Source organism: Calonectris borealis, chromosome Z, assembly GCF_964195595.1.
Source record: "Calonectris borealis chromosome Z, bCalBor7.hap1.2, whole genome shotgun sequence".
NCBI classification, from domain to species: domain Eukaryota; kingdom Metazoa; phylum Chordata; class Aves; order Procellariiformes; family Procellariidae; genus Calonectris; species Calonectris borealis.
The window spans coordinates 80,875,296-80,894,828 of record NC_134352.1 but is presented as its reverse complement, the minus strand read 5'-3'; the positions used below and the strand labels follow the sequence as shown (position 1 = coordinate 80,894,828).

Below are 19,533 nucleotides of genomic sequence, written 5' to 3'. Positions count from 1 at the left end.
GCAAGCTGACATACATATATATATATATAAAAGGAGTACAAGGAGCACAAAGCAGTTTAACTACACAAAAGGACCGCTTCATAGCCATATTTTACAAAGTAAATACTGCTCAACAAAAAATCTCTCTAGAACAGCATAGTTCCATCAAAAACTCTTGACACTTCATTATTATCTGGAACTAGCACTACCTAACACATTCCAATATAAGTTTTAACTCTTTATAACACAACCATTTAAAATAAACTGTTTGGGCAGAAATCTTCAGTGTCTAATTTGTTTCAGCTGTTCTGCTTCACTTTCCCAGGGGCAAGGGGCTGGAATCAGGAAAATTACTTTTATCACAGATTAAAAGAAAGAAAGAAAAGTTACACTACCAGTTTGTTTCAGATCTGGCTAAGAAATCTGGCAGTCAAGTTGATTTGGTGCCAGGAACAGACAACACAAGTTTTAAAGAAAATTTTTTCTACTTGCCTGAAACAAGCAAATCTTACTTTAAACATGCTTAAATCTTATAGCTACATTCTCTCAAGTCTCTTCCTAGGTCATTGGTAGCTTCCATTGGTAGTTGTCCCTTTGAACTGACCCAGGAGTCGAGAGTCTGAAAGTCCCTTTTGCTCTTGAACCACACAGAGGATAAGAGCTTATGAGCACTACAGATTACTGGGGTTATTTAAAGAGATGGAGGTTTGTAAAAGAGATTTCAAAGGTCTAGGCATCATTGCGAGATGCCAGTTAAGAGCTGGTTCTGTTCCACACAAAGTCTTTTGGTTCTTGGTGCTTAAAGTAAAAGCACCAGAAGCATAAGATCATCTGGAGAACCTCATTAGGGAAAAAAAAAAAAATCAAGAAAAGGTAATTTTGGGGGGAGTATGGAGTGGAATGAGACAAAAATTAGGAAAGAGCTGCTTACTATACTATCTGCAGATCTCTCCTCTGCCCTTCACCGCAACATTTCTTTAACTCAATAATCAACTAGATGGTGGTCTAAGGATGAAAAAAAACTTATTAAATAAATTTGTTAGCTGCCTCTAGGATCCTTGTCACATTTCCAAGATTTATAGAAAATTTATTCAAAAATAGAGACTTGACAAGAGAGGTATGAGCTTCCTACTTTATCGACAGTTGGCTGTCATCCTTCCCATAGGCAACATCCTTGGCAAATATGCAAAGATGTTCACAACTGGTCAACTGACAGCCCAAATTCATCCTAAGACTAGACATTTTGCTAAAAAATTTGAGTTAGGAATCTGAACTGTAAAAAACAAACACCTTTGTCAGGGAAGTCATATCACTCGTCTTTGACATGTACATTACAAAGGCCTCTGGAATGGCTGACCTCCATCCACAGCCAGAATGAACTAGGAGCTCAGTTTTTCTACGTTTAAGGAGCTTCAATTAAGCACCTAAACTTGACTCTGAATCTCTCTCACATAAATGCATTCTTTGTTTTCCTCAAAGCCCCGTACAAATTAATTTACAAAATAAATGCACTGGAGGTTGATTAAACTTATGGTTTCAACATGAAGTGCTAAAAACATGGAGTTTCTATAAAAATTTAAGAAATCCAACAAAGTAACTCTATTCCTACAGAGAAGAGGCCTCATATATACCAAGAAACCCACATCAGATAGAAGTTCAAATTCTCGCTGCCATCTTTTCTGAGAACAGCAGCTTTTGTTTTTAGGTGCTTAATATCTCACCAAATATGAGTTTGAACCTAAGCACTTCTTTATGTTATTTTTTTATCCTTTACTGGCCCCTTTGTATATAGATGTCTTAAACCAACTGAACATTTAGGCTGTCAACATTGCAATACATTATCAAATTTGAAGCTACAAACTTTCCTTACAAAGACAAGACAGGAAAGTTAGTCGCAGTCCCAAACTAAAGCCCTGTTTACCTGGTCTAACTCAAAAATTCCTAAATTTAAAATGGGATTGTCTTTTCTGCAATATAACTTGGGTCCCCCCACGACTCATTTCTTCTCTTCACGACATACATATACTCCCCAATTGCTATCACGTGTCAATCAGCTATAATGAACTATGGCACTTATTCTTCCAAAACGTTTCCTCACAGTCCAGACTCAAGCAAAACTGATCTGATCCCAACCAGTTTCACCTTTGCTCTTCCCTCTTCACCATCTACTCCCAGCTTTTAGCAGACTATGTAGACCCTACACTGCCCAGCTACAACCTTTCCAAAGAATCAGCACTTCGCAAGGCCAACACAGCTGTCCACTTTTTGCCTATAGTTTTTTCATTCAGATCTATATGGCCTCCTCTGTCCGCTATACCATTGAGAACAGTCTGGGGAAAAACACTCCGGTCCAGCCAGCTGGGTATCCCCATCCATACAGAGCAAGTATCTCAGCCCAAACTACAGCTTCCGTCTCCTGTTTCTTCCCAATCCTTTTTTCCTACCTATGCCTACTAACGCAAACTGAACATCAAACTTCTCACATGACTAACACAGGGGAAATCCGTACAATCTAGAACCTCACTCTGGGAAGAACTTTCAAATGTTGATGCTGGATTCTTCTCTGCTGGATCCCGCTGAGGATGGGGAATTCTCGGAGGAAGGGAAATGCTGACACATAACAGGACCTGAACATCTTTACATAGGCCCAATGTGTATAATGAAGGCGGAAAAGGCTACTACAGCCCAAGTGAGGATGCAAGTTCTGCTGCCAGCCACAATTTGCCCTGCAACACATTCAGAATGCAGGGGCTGCTCCTTCATTACAGCACTGCTGACAAACACACACGGCTGATTATTGTTGTTTCAAAAAAGTGCAAAGCATCTCCCCTACCCCCCGAAAAAAAACCCCAAACCAACAAGAAACTGCACACCAATGATCATATGCCAAACTGCTTCCAACCTAGAACAATGAACAAAACTATTTTTACACTTATAAATTGTTTTTATTTGTTTTCACTATGCAACACCCATTCCACCAAGAATCCTGAAACACTGAGATATGGCACTTGAAATATGTAGAGAACTGTCTGTGCCCCACGGAAATAAAGAAGAAAGAATACAACACAAATTGATTAAGATGACAAACAGAGTTTGCATTTTGTCTTAGCAATCAGAGGTTATGATTTCACATTACTTAGCCAGAAGAAGTATCTGTGAACAGGTTTGTGTCAACATGCAGAACTGTTAGAACTAAACCATTCCACCTCTAATTATTCTTTTTTCAAAAAGCAAGTAATCTTAATCATTTAGTTCTAGCTGCTTAAAGTAATAGTTACAGTAATACTAATATTATCCTATGCTATCTTTGTTGAAAGCCTTAAAGATATTTATCCAGAACCATTTAAAAATACTTTCCTATTAAACTGAACAAATATTGGAGAGACTATAATTACAACTACAATCCCAGACATTAAAAATGAAACCATCTTGATTTACAGTTTAGTTTTATACCCAAATTACTGCTATACTCCACACTTAATAATGATCTTTGTAGCAAATCATTACATAAATTAATGCAATGGATAATCTTTCACTGACACAACAGACCTTTCCATTGAAACAGCTAAATTTAAACACTAAAAAACTCAAGTGTTTCACAAATAAGAAATACAGTATTACAAAACAGTTTTAAGCAAAATTTAGAACATGGAATATACATTAGCCTTCCTGATTGTTCTCTGAAGTCATGAATATTGTTTGCTGATAACATGCTGCTGTTTTCTCATGCTGCTGAATTGCTTTTAACCCATTAATAATGTCATCCACAAACCAAGTCCTTATCCTTTCTCCTTTTAACAGAGAGAACTACATGTAGCGTTTTTATTTTGAATCGACTGCCTACTTTTCATACTACATGTACTTTTCACATATACTTTTCGTATTACTGATTTTTTTCCACATATTTGGAGGTTTACATTACGTGATCTTGATATCAAAGTGAAATTCTTTCATCTCCATGGAAGATGTACTAAATCAATCACTGGCCAGACTAAGAGTGCTTACCTGCGTTCTGTTCAAACAGAATAAAGCTGAGCTACTTGTCTCAGAAAGTTGAAGGTAAGTGATATGGTCACTGCAAAATAATGAACCTGATTCCAAATCTAAAGGAGAGATCTGTGGTCTGTAAATAAATACAGTCTAAAGAGGTTTTAGCTGTCACAGTTCTGGGTATCTACAGAAACTGCTAACATACTTGATTGTCACTACAAGTAGCTAATTTTTGTCCCGTAGGACCTGAACCCAACTAAATTTTTGTATGCCATCTTCAAACCAAAGAATTTGATCATCACTAATCTAAACTGGAGGAGAATAAAGCAGCTGTCCCAGTTTCGGCTGGGGTAGGGTTAAATTTCTTCCTAGTGCTGTGTTTTGGATTTAGTACGAGAAGAATGTTGATAACACACCGATGTTTTCAGTTGTTGCTAAGTGCCCTCCTAGTCCAAGGACAGCTCCCGTGCCTACTGACTGAGCTAGGTACACAAGATGGGAGGGAACATAATCAGGACAGCCAGCCCAGCTGGCTAATGGGGTATTCCATACCATGTGACGTCATGCTCAGTATATGAAGGGTAGGCGTGATCCAGGAAGTACCGATTGCTACTTGGTTATCGGTCAGCGCGGGTGGTGAGCAATTGCATTGTGCATCACTCATTTTGTATATTTTATCATTATTTATTATCATTATTTTCCCTTTTCTGTTCTATTAAACTGTCTTTATCTCAACCCACGAGTTTTTCTCACTCTTACCCTTCCGATTCTCTCCCCGTCCCACTGGGGGCGGGGGGAGTGAGTGAGCGGCTGCGTGGTATTTGGCTGCCTGCCAGGTTAAACCACGACAGCAGCAAATGAGTAATGACTCTAAAAGGACAGTTAATTGATCACCAATAATGAGAGAAAAAGTTGCTTAAGGGCAAAAACATATCCAAAAAGCAAGATATAAATTAATACCCCACAAGAGTTATAAAAAAAAGTTATTTAGGTTATTAAACAAGCAAAATTGGGGAACTTAACGTGAAGGACAATTACATTCAAGCTCCACGTTACACCAATGCTGCGATGTTTTCACTCCTTTGTTTCGTACAAATTCTTGCGTCCATGGCCAGACTTCAAACAAGTTTCGAATTTTCAACAGAAATATTTTCTCCGATTCATTTACTCCTCTCCTCTCCTGCTTTATGGTGGCTCTAACAAATTTTAGCGTCAAAATAGTATTGTTACCTGCGGAGATGGAGAAAGGCTGTGTAGCACTGCTTACGGAACTCCTGGTACTGTTCACTCTGCGTGCCTCCCATACCTTCCACCATCTCCTTATTCAGCTTCATTGGGGGAGGTAGAGGCTTAGGGTCCCGACCCAAAATATAACCAAAGTCAATGTGAAATAGTTTACCTGTAGAAGAAGGAAAGGCAAACATAATCACTTATTTCGACACTTCATATAGTATCAAATCTTGATGCAAAACTTGGGGAAAAAAAAGAAAAATCTTTAAGTGCAATCTCTAGAAGATGCTAAGCAGCTCCCAAAAAAATACAATTCACTGTTTTCTGTAATGCTTATAACCGTGTATTTTATATCTTCAGCTGTCAATTTGAAATTATGGGTTTAAAAAAGTAAACCTGATTTCAAACTCATTAAGAGTACTAAAACAAGATGAGTTTTTTGCTGTTTTTTTTTTTAAACATATGGAGTACATTCACAAAGACTGAATCAATGTTGAAAATGGTCAACAGATATTAAATGCACAGTTATATAACAGATACTACCAATTCTTTGCACCTTCTTCAGGATTTGTTAGCAAATTGAGATATTAATACACACATTGTATTGCTTTTAGTATCCCATCTGGTTGCTGTGGCATCAAATGTTATTTTAGTTGTACGTTAAATTTACCAAAGGGAAAATAAGACTCATGATCCTAAGAAAGACCTTTTGAAGCCACTAGATACCGAAGAAGATTTCAAAGCTGTTTCAGAATTCTTTAAGAGTTGTTTGAGTAAGGTTAAAATTTATCAACAGCTTTCAAGTACACTGAAGAAACATCACTACAATTCCATATCTGAAATTGTATTTCAAATGTGCCAAAGTCTTTCACTTTTTCAGTACTAAAATGCAAGAGTTGCATCACTTGATCGCTACCTTTCCCTTCTCAGATCAACTGACTACATTTAAAATGTTTCTGTAGCATCAACTTGACAAAAACTACATACATCTCTTGTTTCAAATGCACAAGGCAACTTTGCTTCCCATCAAGAGCTTGTGTGCATGCTGTTTACAATATTGCTCAGACCTTTACTGGTGAGTATCCACTGTGTTCCCCTGCAATAGTACTGAACCATATGTGAGATGCAATAGGTGGCAAAATTAACAACTGAAACACCAGCAACTTCAAAAAATCCTACTAAAAACATTTAGATAATCTGAACATTAAATATTATATAAATACGCAAACAAAAATGTTGTCAACAGAAATCAAAACAGTACAATTCATAATTCTCAGGAAGCCAGTTTCTAGGAACATTCTTGACTCACTTCTCAAGAGGAAAATATTGACCTTATAAAGCAAAAAAAGGTTTTTGAAAGTGTTCTGCAAACAAATTTTCAGCTTGAAATGCATAATTTAAACAATGATGTGGGTCATACCAGAGCTACATTACAAAAAGATGGTAAGAATTCAGATATGTCAAGAAACATTTATATTAAAAAAAAATTTTAAAAAAAATTATATAAATGAAATCTGTTAAGTGATTTCCTTAGAACAGACAGAAACCATCTTCCTGAATCTGCAGCAATGAGGAATCAGGAAGTAAATTAAGAAGTACAAAAAGGTGATGTGCGTTTGAACTGTTAGGTAAGCTAAGTTTTGCATCCAAAGCAAAGCTACCCAGTGACATTAATAAATTTAAGTCTTACATGACTAATTTACAGAAGAGAATGAAATGTAGATACAAGATGGAAGATCTTTTAAACAAGAAGGTAGAAAAGTGTTAGCATGATTCTTATCTAGACGGTCACACATAGCACAGAACATACAGAGTCTTGTTTCAGAATTATGGAACTGAACAGCATTATGGACAGAGATCTGTTTGCCAAGGGGTATCTTAACCTGCAGCATCTGTATTCATTTTAATATTTTCATAAGCTTAGGTGCTCAGCACTCTTGAAAAAAATGGAACAGCCAGTATCTTTCAATCAGTCACTCCTCTTTGACCATTTCGTTGAATAATAATGTTCTATCATCAGAGAAGGCTGCTTGAGATCTGTCATAAGCACTCTTCTTCAAGCCAAGAAACAAATTTCATCACAGTCAATTTTCTAAGGGAGGTCACAGGGATGCTTAATAAGCAGGCAAAGTATTTGCTAGTTGATAAATGGTACAACCATTACATTTTGCATATCTAATTGTGCTAAAAAAACCCTCTCCCTTTCTCCAACAGTTTTTTTCAAGCTGTTACAGGAGTTACTTTTAGAGCTTATTTTTGTACACTAAGTTTTTGAAGTAGGCACTTTGATATATACAACCCCCCAACCATTAAGTTACAAAAAATGTTTAATTGAAAAGTTTGGGGGGGGAAGTCTGTTTTTGTTCACTTATTCAAACCTGTCACCTTGAAGAGTCAAGAGACAACAATTTGAATAAAACAATAACTCTTGTGGCAGTAATTAAATCTTTTTTTAGTTTGCTCTGGAGATAGGGAATAAGAGGTGATAATTAATAATTTCAATTGGTAACAAAGATGCATTTAAAACATTCAAAAACACTTTAATAGCTGACTGATATACGTTCATATAAATTAATGAGATATCAAATAGTTTACTTATACTTTCTTTTATGCTTCATTCCTAAAAATGAGTAAGATGAGGCCATTCTGCCGTAACATTATAGCTTCCCTAGCTGTACTTCAAAATTCAACAGATTTTTAGGCAGATTCAAAAGGTACGTCAAAAGCTTTCATTTAAATATATTAAATATATTTAATATTTTTCAAATCCATGTACTAAACACAGACTTAACTCATTTTCACTCGTGTAGCTCTTCCAAGATCAAGTAAGCCAGCACACCACATTACAGAACACGGACAGAGGGCTTGGTGCTTGCCTGAAGCCGCTACACCAGTAAAGACCGACCAGCCAGCTTGAGGGAGCACTGCAATTTCAGAGCTTTCTACAGAGAAGCCTGACTTATGTTCTCCTCCAGAATTTAACTACAATCGGAACAAATGAAGAACAAGCCCGGTTTCGACAAATGAAATTGGTTGTATATTTATACTGAAAATCAGGTGAGGCTTATATTATTATGTTAATAAATAATAAATTTATCAAGTTAATAAACGTGATGATTTGAAACCTTTTAATACTAAAACAAAAGGTTGCAAGTATCTCAAGTGATCATCCCAAGTGAAATTTGTATCAGGATACAACACTGAACATCCTACTTTTACGATATTAATGAATGCGATCATTACCCTATCACTCAGTATAAGCTCTATTACAAGAACAAGGCTGGAGAAAGTTTCTGGTACCTACCTGAGAAGGTGTGGTGCCAGAAAATACTAGACAGAAAGAGCAGGATGAAACTAGGAACTTGAACACTCCAGCTCTATATAAAGCAACTGTTGTAGATTATGTGAACTTCAAACAAAAAATATCACTTTGATCTAGAAATTACTGTACTGAAGATGTAATTTTAAGAGGACAGAAAATATATTTAACTAGAATTTTTATTCTCAAGAATTGACTTTCACTGTGAATAGCATATTATCTCCTAACATAGCCATCACTCCTGATACGCATCTGTAAGGATGCAAAAGCTGCCAGTAACAACTTATGATTTTTTTTTTTTGTCAACTTAAACATGTTTTTCCTTCAAGAGCACAGCCCATCAAAACACCACTAATTTGAAGTTTGTCAGCCTCAGTATGACAATACTTAAAAAATAATGTTGTCTAGTAATCACAGCTGAAAAACAGTCTACAGGAGAACCAGCATCTTATTTGGGCAGGTGTTGAGTGAGTTTTTTACTTCTGGAGTGTCACACAATTTGTGCAGTTTGTATTTGGAAGTTCCTGAAAGTTATGTGATTTGATTGATGAGAAGCATACCTTCTCAAATAAATTTAGAAGACAACTCTTTTAAACCTTTATTTCACAGAATCACAGAATGGTTGAGGTTGGAAGGGACCTCTGGAGGACATCTGGTCCAACCTCCTGGTCAATTAGGGCCACCTAGAGCGGGCTGCCTTGCCCAGAACCATGTCCAGACAGTTTCTGAATATCTCCAAGCATGGAGACTTCAGGACCTTATAAATTAAAGACAAAATTGGTCTTTTTATTTTGGTTTATTACTGTTCCTGAATGACTGCTAAATCCTGAGTAACTGCTTTTTTGTTCAAGTCATGTTTTAAACTAAAAAAGAAGTTACTTCAGAACAGGTGAAACAGATTTCATCCTCCGAGCCTCTTACACTCTTGTAAGGCTAGATATAAAGGCCTTGGACTTCTAATATTTAGACACTGAATCCTTCAGACACCTACTAAGAAATTTGAGTTGCTTACAAAAATGGGGGATTTTAGGCATCTGAGAAAACAAAACATAACAATTCAGGAAACACCTCAAGACCACAGACAAGTACGCATGAACTTCCTGCCCTGTTTCCAGGCTGGGTGCAGGACTATATGTAGGCACCTACATACAGTTCAAGAGACACAGCTTTGGACAAACATTTCTGATGTTGAAAGTGGCTCACTCCTCAAAGTCTAAGAGATGACATTAGCACTCTTTCAGGAAGCAGGAAAAATCTCTGCTGGAAAGACTTCAAATAGAGTCTCTCACCTTACAAAACAGTGCCCTAATAATCATTCTCCACTCCCTTTTTAAGCTATTTTACTGTAGAAAAAGCAAGACACAAGGCATTTATTAACTGGAAGAGGATGAGATGTTTCCAGGAATATGCAATAATGCAGCATGCACACACAAAATTATTTCGTTCAAAACCTAAAAGCTGATACTTTTGTGTACTTTTAAGCTTTTTTTTTTTTTTTTAATTTTATGAGGTTGACTACGTTTTTCTACCTGGTTTTCTAATACATGGAATAAAGAGGACAGGCCCTTGGAGAGTTCAAGGAAATGGCATCAAACATGGGAAGTTTCCCTGACTAGCAGTCAGGGCATGAGGGATTTAAAAGTCCATCTGAGTTCCTTTCAGCCTTGAGAGTGAAGTGATCTTTGATTAAGTGAAGCACGGACCTGTGGAGACTAAAAATTGACACCTGGTGCTTGCAATAGCCAATAGCATCTGACTGCAGCCAAAGAGGCTGATTTGCCCATCACTTTTACTGCTAATGCCTGGATTTTAGTACAGGAGGAAGTTCCCATATAGCAGCACAGAAATTGTTTTATTTCACTAGAGGACTGTTAGGAAAAGCTACTGAAAACCTGCACAGAACTCGGAAATCCTTAAAAAAAAAAAAGTGGAAGGCAAAGCGAGTTAGATGCAATTACTAAAATAAGTCTAGTGGCAATCGTCTTAACAGGTAAGAAAGTCTTACAAATTATTCTGAACTTATCTGTTCCCACTTTTGGGAAGAGGGGGAAAAAAAAATCCAACCAATACACAAAAGCCCTGAAGCTCTGAATTTCAATCTGTTTTCTGTAAACTGCAACTGCCACTATTATTTTAATCTGGCTCGCATAGAAAAAGTACAATTTAGTGACTATTTTAACTGAATTCCTATTTTAAATTTGAAGCAATAGGATAAAAATTTCCTCTGATGAAAGTGTATGGGTGGATGGATGGGGTGGTCTCCTGGCTCTCCCAGCAAATTCTGATGCTACCGTCAAAATCTCTCCTTTGCTAACGGAGCACTGCCAGGGTGAAAAAAAATCAGAATGCTCAATTTTCATCAGCTACATGTTATAACTTTTCTAAGACTACAAAAAAATGGAAGAAAGTAGTATGAATCAGGATACAGATTTTAAACTCAGTATGCAGCAACAGCTGGAGGTAAAGTTTATCATTGTCATCCATATAATGAATAAGGGCCCAGCTTGTGCTAAGCATTGTAATTCCCCCCCACACACACCTCAAGCTGTTCATTCTCAAAATACACTCTATGCAGGCATATTGTAAGAAAAAAAAAATAGATGTCACATATGTATTGTTAAATGAGAAATACTGTTCAATATACCTATAAAAGAAAATGTTTTAGCAGACCAACAGTTAAAAGTTTATATTCTCTTTGGTAAGCATCACGGAAATTGGAGTTGCAGACAGAAATCTGAAGGATAACAGTATGTGTTAGTTTTGTGTTGTGTGTTTTTTTTTTTTTTTAAAAGGATGTTCTTCTATCAAGACCAGTAACATTTAAAAACATATTTAAAAATTCCACTGCATTTTACATACTATAGAAGTTTGCAACATTAAGAAATGCATTTATCAATGTACTTATCTAAAAACTGATATAGAAGGAGGGTTTGAATTTTATAGTTTTTCCATGTTTGTCATCTTAAAACCTACTTTGGGATAGATGGTTTTAACTGAAAAGCACTGAAAATACAAACACATGGTGTCATCTCACATATGGAACTGTTCAGATCTTCGCTGTCTTACCTGGCAACCCTTTCTAACTGAGACTGAAGAATAAATCAGATGTCAAACGGTGCACTTCACACTGAAGACAGACAACAGCCCTACCTCTAAGCATTAAATGAGAAGACAGTCCAGTTCTTTCACCTATCTACACATGATGCTAAAAGCAAATGTGGTTTTCAAGTTCTGAGCCCTCAGTCTTTGACCTGCCCTCAGATAGTAATAACCTAATTTTATCCACGTGGCAATTTGCTCTACTGCCACAGAGCAATTTCAGGTGTAGAGTTCAGATCAAAGCACCTGTATTTAGGGAACCTATAATGGGAACTTGGATTTACATGTAGCTCCCTAAAGGTTATTGAAAGATTAAGCGGGCCAGTCACTAGGGTGAGAATTAGTTGCTCAGACACGCACATGCAATGCTACTCAAGAGTGCCATTTGAATGCCTCAGGATATGCTAAAATATCTATACATAGCCTGCAAATATGACAAGACCTTTGTGACACCTTTGTCTGTCTATAAAGCAAGTTGATGTTGTTAAGATATCTCAAATGGGACAGGAGACTTCACTTGTCTATCATAACTGAAACACCATCTAAGCTCTAATGATGACTATACTGACTGTCTTAAGACTTCAAAAGGCTTGGCAAACATGAAGACATCCATATCTGGGTGTTACATCAGCAGCTAGATGCCAACTCTACAGTCAAAACCAGTGTGGAACAAAGGGAGAAGAAAGTATTTTCAAGGAAAGGCATGACATAATTGAAACATACTAGCATAACGCACATTATATGAAAATTAACTGAACATGTTACATCTCGTTATCACAATCCAGCTTTGCAACCATCCAGCTCTTCCTTCCAAGGCAACAAAGGGCACATTAGCTGGTAAGTCAGATACCGGCATTAATATATAAATCAGTCTGTACTCCTGCAACAATGCACTGATGTTACTTAAGCTGGGTATTCAGCTGCAAAACAGTGTCTTGTTATTTACAAGTCACATAACATCTGCTGTTATAGATCTGGAAACAAGAAATTAAAACATACAGCAATTGATAACATATTTCATTTCCAGGAGAAGTAGGAAGTTGAAAGTTCTCAGAGAAAATAAATATTCCTGTAATGCAATACTGACTACATAATGTGACATTCAGTTTACAAGCTAAGGCACATTTGTGAAACTGATGCAAGTATTCTTGTAATTTTTAACACTACTGATAGACGAGGATGTTTTGACTGAAGGTTCCCTATATCTCTTTCCAAACAAACTTATACAGCTGTCCTTGAAGTATAATGGTACAGCATTTAAAAATGTGAAAATCTAGATTTTTTGTTTAAGACTACTTAAAAAAAAGGTCACCCTATTTCTAGAATTAGAGGCATACAACAGTCATGCAAGACAGCAGAAATTATTTCACCCAGATAACAGACATTCTCATCCTACAGTGCAAAAAAAATACATTTCTAACATTGAGTGAGAAACAATTTGTTTTTATGAACTTCAGTATCTATTGCTTAATATTTAAATTATACCATATCTATTATAAGCATAGATGTCTGTATGTTAGAAGATGATGCAACAATTCTATTTGAAGGAGTCAAACACAGATGTGGCTACATCCACCAACTAAAAGGTAGAGCTGAAAAAGGTAACGATATATATTGCCATATAAATCCAAGAAAAGTATGTGAACTGGTATGCTGAGCATACCAGAATGCTGGTACTCAGCATTCCTTGGAATTGAGTCAGAAATTGGAAAGATTTAATTCATTAAATAAATATCATCAAGAAAGGATGCATATATGGTCATATAATTTTGAAGAAAGCTATTTATAGCTTCCATTCTTCAAGAGAAGAATGAAGTTAGCTTTTTCCAACTTAAGTCTAAGGGATTCTCAGTAGCAAGAAACAAGCCTTTGTAGCAATCCTTTGTTGTATTTGGAACATAAGAATTTCTCTTGATAGCTCAAAAAAAACCTTTCTTGGATTGTGACAGAGCACAGGTAGCAGATAAAGACAATTTCAGACTCAGAATGTACCGTGGATGCGCGCTGCCCTCTGCTGTTCTTCTTAAATTCCTCCACTAATCCAAACAGCCATTGTGCTGTTACTTTTTAACAGAGGCAGGTAAGATGTACTTTACTCCAAATCAAAACACTAAAATATTACTACTCTGAGCACACAAGCAGTACCTGCTATGGAAAGATTTATACGCATCACCACAGACAAATGATAAGAGACCTCTCAAGACAGATTTTTAAATGCCCATTTGTACATTTCCAAGCAGGCAAGGAAAAATATACTTGCTTTAGTTGTTTCCCCATGCGCTTAGAGCAAGACCATTTACCCTAATCAAGGCCCAATGGTTAATTTTCTACTCTCTCATACAGAGTATGCTGATTCAAAGTAATATATGCTTCAGCCTTCTCTGTAAACTAACAAGCCTTCCACCTGGATACGTCTCTGTTCCCCAAAAAACATCTTTTATTCACATGTTTCTCATTCAATAAACATTTCACTTTATTATTAACACTTAATCACAACTCCTAACTCTTCATCACTATTTTATGAAGGCATTCAAGGTATCAGAAATCCTATTGGAAGCTATAGTTCAAAAGTAAGCAAGCAAAACAAACCAAACAAAAAAAAAACTCCAAAAAATTGTTCCCCTACAAGAAACGGTTTTTTCTTTGTTAAAACTTTGTGAAGTTCATGCCGCTACACAGGAACTCATTTTTCAACTAAAACACTTGAATTTCCCTCCATCCCAAAGCACTGATTGTAATAGTTGGAGTAGCTTAATTTTCAAATCTTTCGTTTCCTCTAGTGGAGAAATCTTTGATTTATTTAGAATCACTAGAATTATTCACTTTACCAGGTCTGTTATTAATCCATACAAATGGCAACAAAAAATAACATTAAAAAAGTTAAAACAAGTTAGGGAGAATCGAAATGCTAAGGTCTGCTATTTTGACCTTTCAAGATACATGGGTTTTGCTGCAAACTAAAGTATGTACTTGATTAAACAGTAACTTCTACTACTTTCTCTCCCCCAGCAGTGAATTTCTAATGAGCAGGACACTAAAGAGTATTTCCTTCTTTGTTTTTAGAGAAGGCTTAAAAAAATACATATAATCTCAACCAGAGCTGAATGGTCCAGCCAGCTCAGTTAGTCTGATGATGAAACACTTGGATTTTTGCTGTACAGTGGTTCGGTTTCATCAAGAACATAAGATTCATAGGGAATAGAAAATGCTGAAGTGAATCCTGCTCTGACAGGTCTCATGTGACATTCCCACTTCTGGGACATACCATGTAAATTTCTTAGAAAAACATACAGGCCTGGAAAGCTCACAGAACCACTTTGTTTAAAAGAAAGTCAAATCTGAGACAAGAATTCACATGGACATCTCAGTGAAGTCATCAAGATTATACCTAATTCCATATGATTACTGATAATACTTGTGTAAACATCTACTGTATTTGGAATAGCATACATTAAAAAAGCAGAATTATTTGACAACTATTAAAATACAACTGGCATCCAGGTAGTAGAACTTGAATTTGCTTCCTGATAGCATGTTGAAAAAGCTACTAAACAGGAACGTAACAATTTAATAAAAAATTAAATGGTTTGATAAAGAACAATTAGGATACTTGGGGTTGAAGTCACTTTACAAATATTTTGTAATGCATCCTTTTTTTCAGCTTTGAACCAAGAATTCTGGGGAAAAAAAAACGTAATTATGATTTTAGTCAAGTTTAAAGTAACAGTGAAATGTTTCTTCATCTTAGGTAAAGGCAGCCAAATTTTACCATATACTATATCCATACTACTTTCAAAAAAGGTAGCATCACTCAAGAAAATTCTTTTTTTTAACAAAAAACAACTTACGGGTCCAGCTTTCAGTGCAAAAAATGTGATGGCAGAACACAGGACTGTAAAATAAGCCAACTGAAAACTATAAAAAAACCCCAGTATTTTTAAACACATCTGTGTTTAGGTGACGTTAGACTTCCATTACTTACAGATGTATAAATGGCTCAAACTGACATCAAAACCACATATCGGATAGACATTATATCTTGTGATAAACAAGTATTAATCTATTAATCTATCTATTAATGTGTTTAGAGCAATTAACCTACTTGCTTTCTTATTCTTCAACTGCTGCTTCATACTATTAATATTTTAAACCTAAACTTTGATTCACTGGATCAAATATTACCTTAGATGAGACAATACAACTTTACATTTGAAAATATATTCTAATCTACAATACTCAGTGGGTTATACTCAAAAGGAAAATGAAGCAAAACAGTACCAACACATTAAACAACTGCTGTTATAAAATTATACTGCTAAAAAGAATTACCTGTTTTTGTTAGCAAAAGATTATCCAGATGTCTATCTCCAACTCCAAGGATGTATGTAATTACACAATAACCAGCTGTAACAAGTAAATTGTAAACATCAATATAAGTACCTTTCCTGGAGAGCAACAAGTTCCACACAATTAACAACAGCATACGACATTATCTTAGTTCTTCTTCACAAGTAATAAATATAGCACAGAGACTGTGGGCAGGGATGGTGCTGGTGAAGAATAATCAAGATTATCAGCAGTAGGAAGGACATTTGAAATAATAAATTAAAACTCTGAAGTTTATTCAGTACTGCCTAGATTTTCATTTCTTACTACAAAATTATATGCCTAACACTAAAAGCCTAAATTCATTCAATATTGGGATTAAGATACTTCAAAGGAAGATGAAGTATTTTGAGCAAAATGAATGTACACATTTTGAACTTAAGATATTTTAGGACAACCGCAAAAAAGCATTAGACATTGATATGAATCTGAATGTATACATCATCAGTATTTACAAGCTAAGCAGTAAGCCAGACCGTGATAAATAAATTAGAACTAATGCAAACTATTTTAATTCTTATTTTCACCCACTAACCAGTCTGAAGCAGTTCTAAAGACTGCACCATCAGAAAGAGAAGAAGAAAGAAGATACTCTGGAGCAACAACTGAATTCCGTTTTTTTTTTTTTTCCTGTAGAATGAAGTTGCTTTTAATTTAAGGGACAGAAAATGCGATATTTCAACATTGTCAGCAGGTTACTGAACATGAACTACACTACCACTTTTTCTTGTCATCCAAATGGAACAAGAAGTTGAATGTAGTCTCACCCCCCCCGAAAAATCTGATGTTTTGAAAACAAATTAAAGTTTTCTGCCTCAAATACAGATGATTTATTATTATATAAATGCTTTACATCTCCTTGGATTATAAAGATCCCAACTCATGATGCGGAGGGGGCAGAGGTAAGGTTATTGCTGGAACGCAAGGAGTATTTAACTTCTAGTCCCCTTTAAGGAGAACCAAAAGCAGGCTGAGGAGAGGAATTGTGTATGACATGCCAGGCTCAAAACTATTCTTTTCACGGGATTTTGACAGCAAGTACATGCATAGTGCCCTATGTGCAGTCATCTAAACTGAAATGTCGTAGTTCCTCATCTAGCCTGTCCTTCATACTTCAGATATGAAGTTACCAACTGTAAGACTGTAACTTACCACAGCTCTTAACATACGTGTCCATCACCTCTGCACTTATTCCATGAGGACCAGTCTCACTAGGTGCATGTTTTCTGAAGAAGTTCTGGAGGGGAAGGCCATCAACAAATTTAGTTATTCTACATGATCTGAAACAGGATCTTTAGAACTGGTAGAAAAAGAGATTTAAGTCAAGACCACAAATGACTGTTATTACAATCTGTTAAACTAATAACCACTCCCAAAAATCCTAGTAAGATCTAACTTAATTTTATATCATTTTGTTTTCTCTCAATCATCACGTTCCTATACTCAAAAACAGATGTGAAATTCAAATTGAAAAGCAGTTTTCTTTATTAACCGCTTCAGAAAATTAATAATACATTGAAAAGTTACTAATTAATAACTATGAGTGCAAAATACTTCCACAAGAAACTGTTTAGGCCAAATCAACAAAAACTAAAATAGGACTAACAGTCCAGATTAGTAACTACATTTGGGACACACAGTTTTACAAGGTTTATCATCATTATATATCTCTATATTCCTCAATACAACCAACTACTACTGAGTTTAAAAGGAAAAATCTAAGTCATCAAATGGAAACTTCACATTTTCTGTGAAATGTGGACAGGGCCAAAACAGTCCTTCCCACAACTCAGAAGAAAACTGGTTTTTTTCTTGATTGAGACAAAAGATAAGTAAAGTAAATCCAAGCCTAAGCACAAGTTTCTTCCAGTAAGCAAACACAAAAGCTAAGCAAGCACTGTAAGAGGAGCTTTGTAGGCAATCTGGATGACAAGATGACTAAAATCATAATGAAAAAATGAAGGGAATCTTAAAAAAGAGAAGGTGGTACTGAAGGAAGGTACCTGCAGGCTACTTAAGAAAGTTTTGCTTGAAAAGCAGTCCTGTTGTAACATGTATCAGAGTTTAAGGCCTGGAGAAAGCTTCAATTATCTTTGCTTAGAGAAGAACAAGCCCTTCTGAGATACGTTAAAAAAGCTAACCAAGTAGAAAGATTCTGATAAATGAAATCCCTAAGCGAAATGTGGAAGGAAATTTTTAACTGGTTAACAGGGTACTAGAGAGATCTACTGTCAGTGCTCCAAAATTTTATATGCTGTATATAAAAAAAACCAAAAACCAAACAACAATCAAAAACCAACCAAACAAAAAACCACAAACAGACTTCAGACCATCCAAATGCTAAACTGTACAGTGTAGAACAGAAATACCTCCAAAACATGAACCATAATCTCAAGACTGTTGACAGAAGATAAGTAACACTCAAACATCAAAACATCTTTTCTTTCCTGCAGCTCTGCATTACCAGCCAGTGTTAGATTACTTGCTTTAAATCTTTTCAGAAGTGAAACATTTTAAAATATTTATATACAGTGTCCATCTTTATTAAAAGACCTGTGACACTCAAAATGAACATTTACAAAAAGAATAAACCAAACTTTCACAACACCTAAAAATGTTAATTTAGTTTTTATTTCCTTGGCCTACAATGCCCAGCGATTTTATTATGGTTTGGTATAGGAAATCTGGGCTCTATAATGTATTTTGCCATTGATCTGTGAAGTAATCTTAGATCACATTCTTTTGGCATCCTGTCTATTTAGATTAGTAATTCTTCACAGGAAGAATTGCTCCTTATGACTGCACAGCAACTAAAACAGTGGGGCACCTATTTTAGATTGGAAGATGATGTTATAAGTAATTGCAAAATGACAATTTCAAAAGCATTTCTAAATATATTATTTTATAAAAACACATAATGGAGTAGAATACGAATAGTACATTTCCAAGATTGCAAAAGATTGCCAAGAAAACACTTTATAAACTGTATGATTATTGAATGCATAAATGTAGCTTATCACAATCTTCATGGAACGGAAAGCTCAAAAAACTTATGCAACTTGATGCCGGTCATGATAAGCATTTTTCATAAATGACAAGCATTTTATATGCTTATTTGATAAGCAAATGATAATGACAAGTGATAAGCATTTTTTAATCTCTATTTTTGATATATGTAGTTTATAGTAGCTGACATACTAATATGTATACTAGTATACTACTAATATATATATATATATTATATGTATATAGTATACTACTAATTACTATACTAGTAATATATGTAGTTTATAGTATTTGCTTTGGCTCCCAGTTACTGAGCTATGAACAAATGCAAACTTCAGTATCAACTACAAAAAAGGAAAAAAAGATACTGTGACAAATTGAAACCAACATAAACATGCTGTGTTTTCATTAAAAAACTTACTAGCTATATATCTCATATGGCAATTTGGTATGTTTTTATCTAACTATATTTACCTCAACCAGCTGAGCTCTGCTACCTGGCTTGTGTGCGGTGCTTGAAACTA

The 19,533-nt window shown here is 35.6% G+C and overlaps 1 protein-coding gene across 3 annotated transcripts in view; it reads right to left on the bottom strand.

Annotated features, from left to right (window-relative positions):
- The window catches only part of PIK3C3 (phosphatidylinositol 3-kinase catalytic subunit type 3), a 79,268-nt gene that overhangs the window by 23,842 nt on the left and 35,893 nt on the right, over positions 1 to 19,533 (bottom strand). For all 3 annotated transcript variants that reach the window (XM_075137527.1, XM_075137529.1, XM_075137528.1), the window contains 3 exons: positions 17,156 to 17,240; positions 15,947 to 16,021; positions 5,200 to 5,368 (listed from right to left, as the gene is read on the bottom strand). In XM_075137527.1, coding sequence (XP_074993628.1) covers positions 5,200 to 5,368; positions 15,947 to 16,021; positions 17,156 to 17,240 — 329 coding nt within the window. The remainder of the gene's footprint in view (positions 1 to 5,199; positions 5,369 to 15,946; positions 16,022 to 17,155; positions 17,241 to 19,533) is intronic.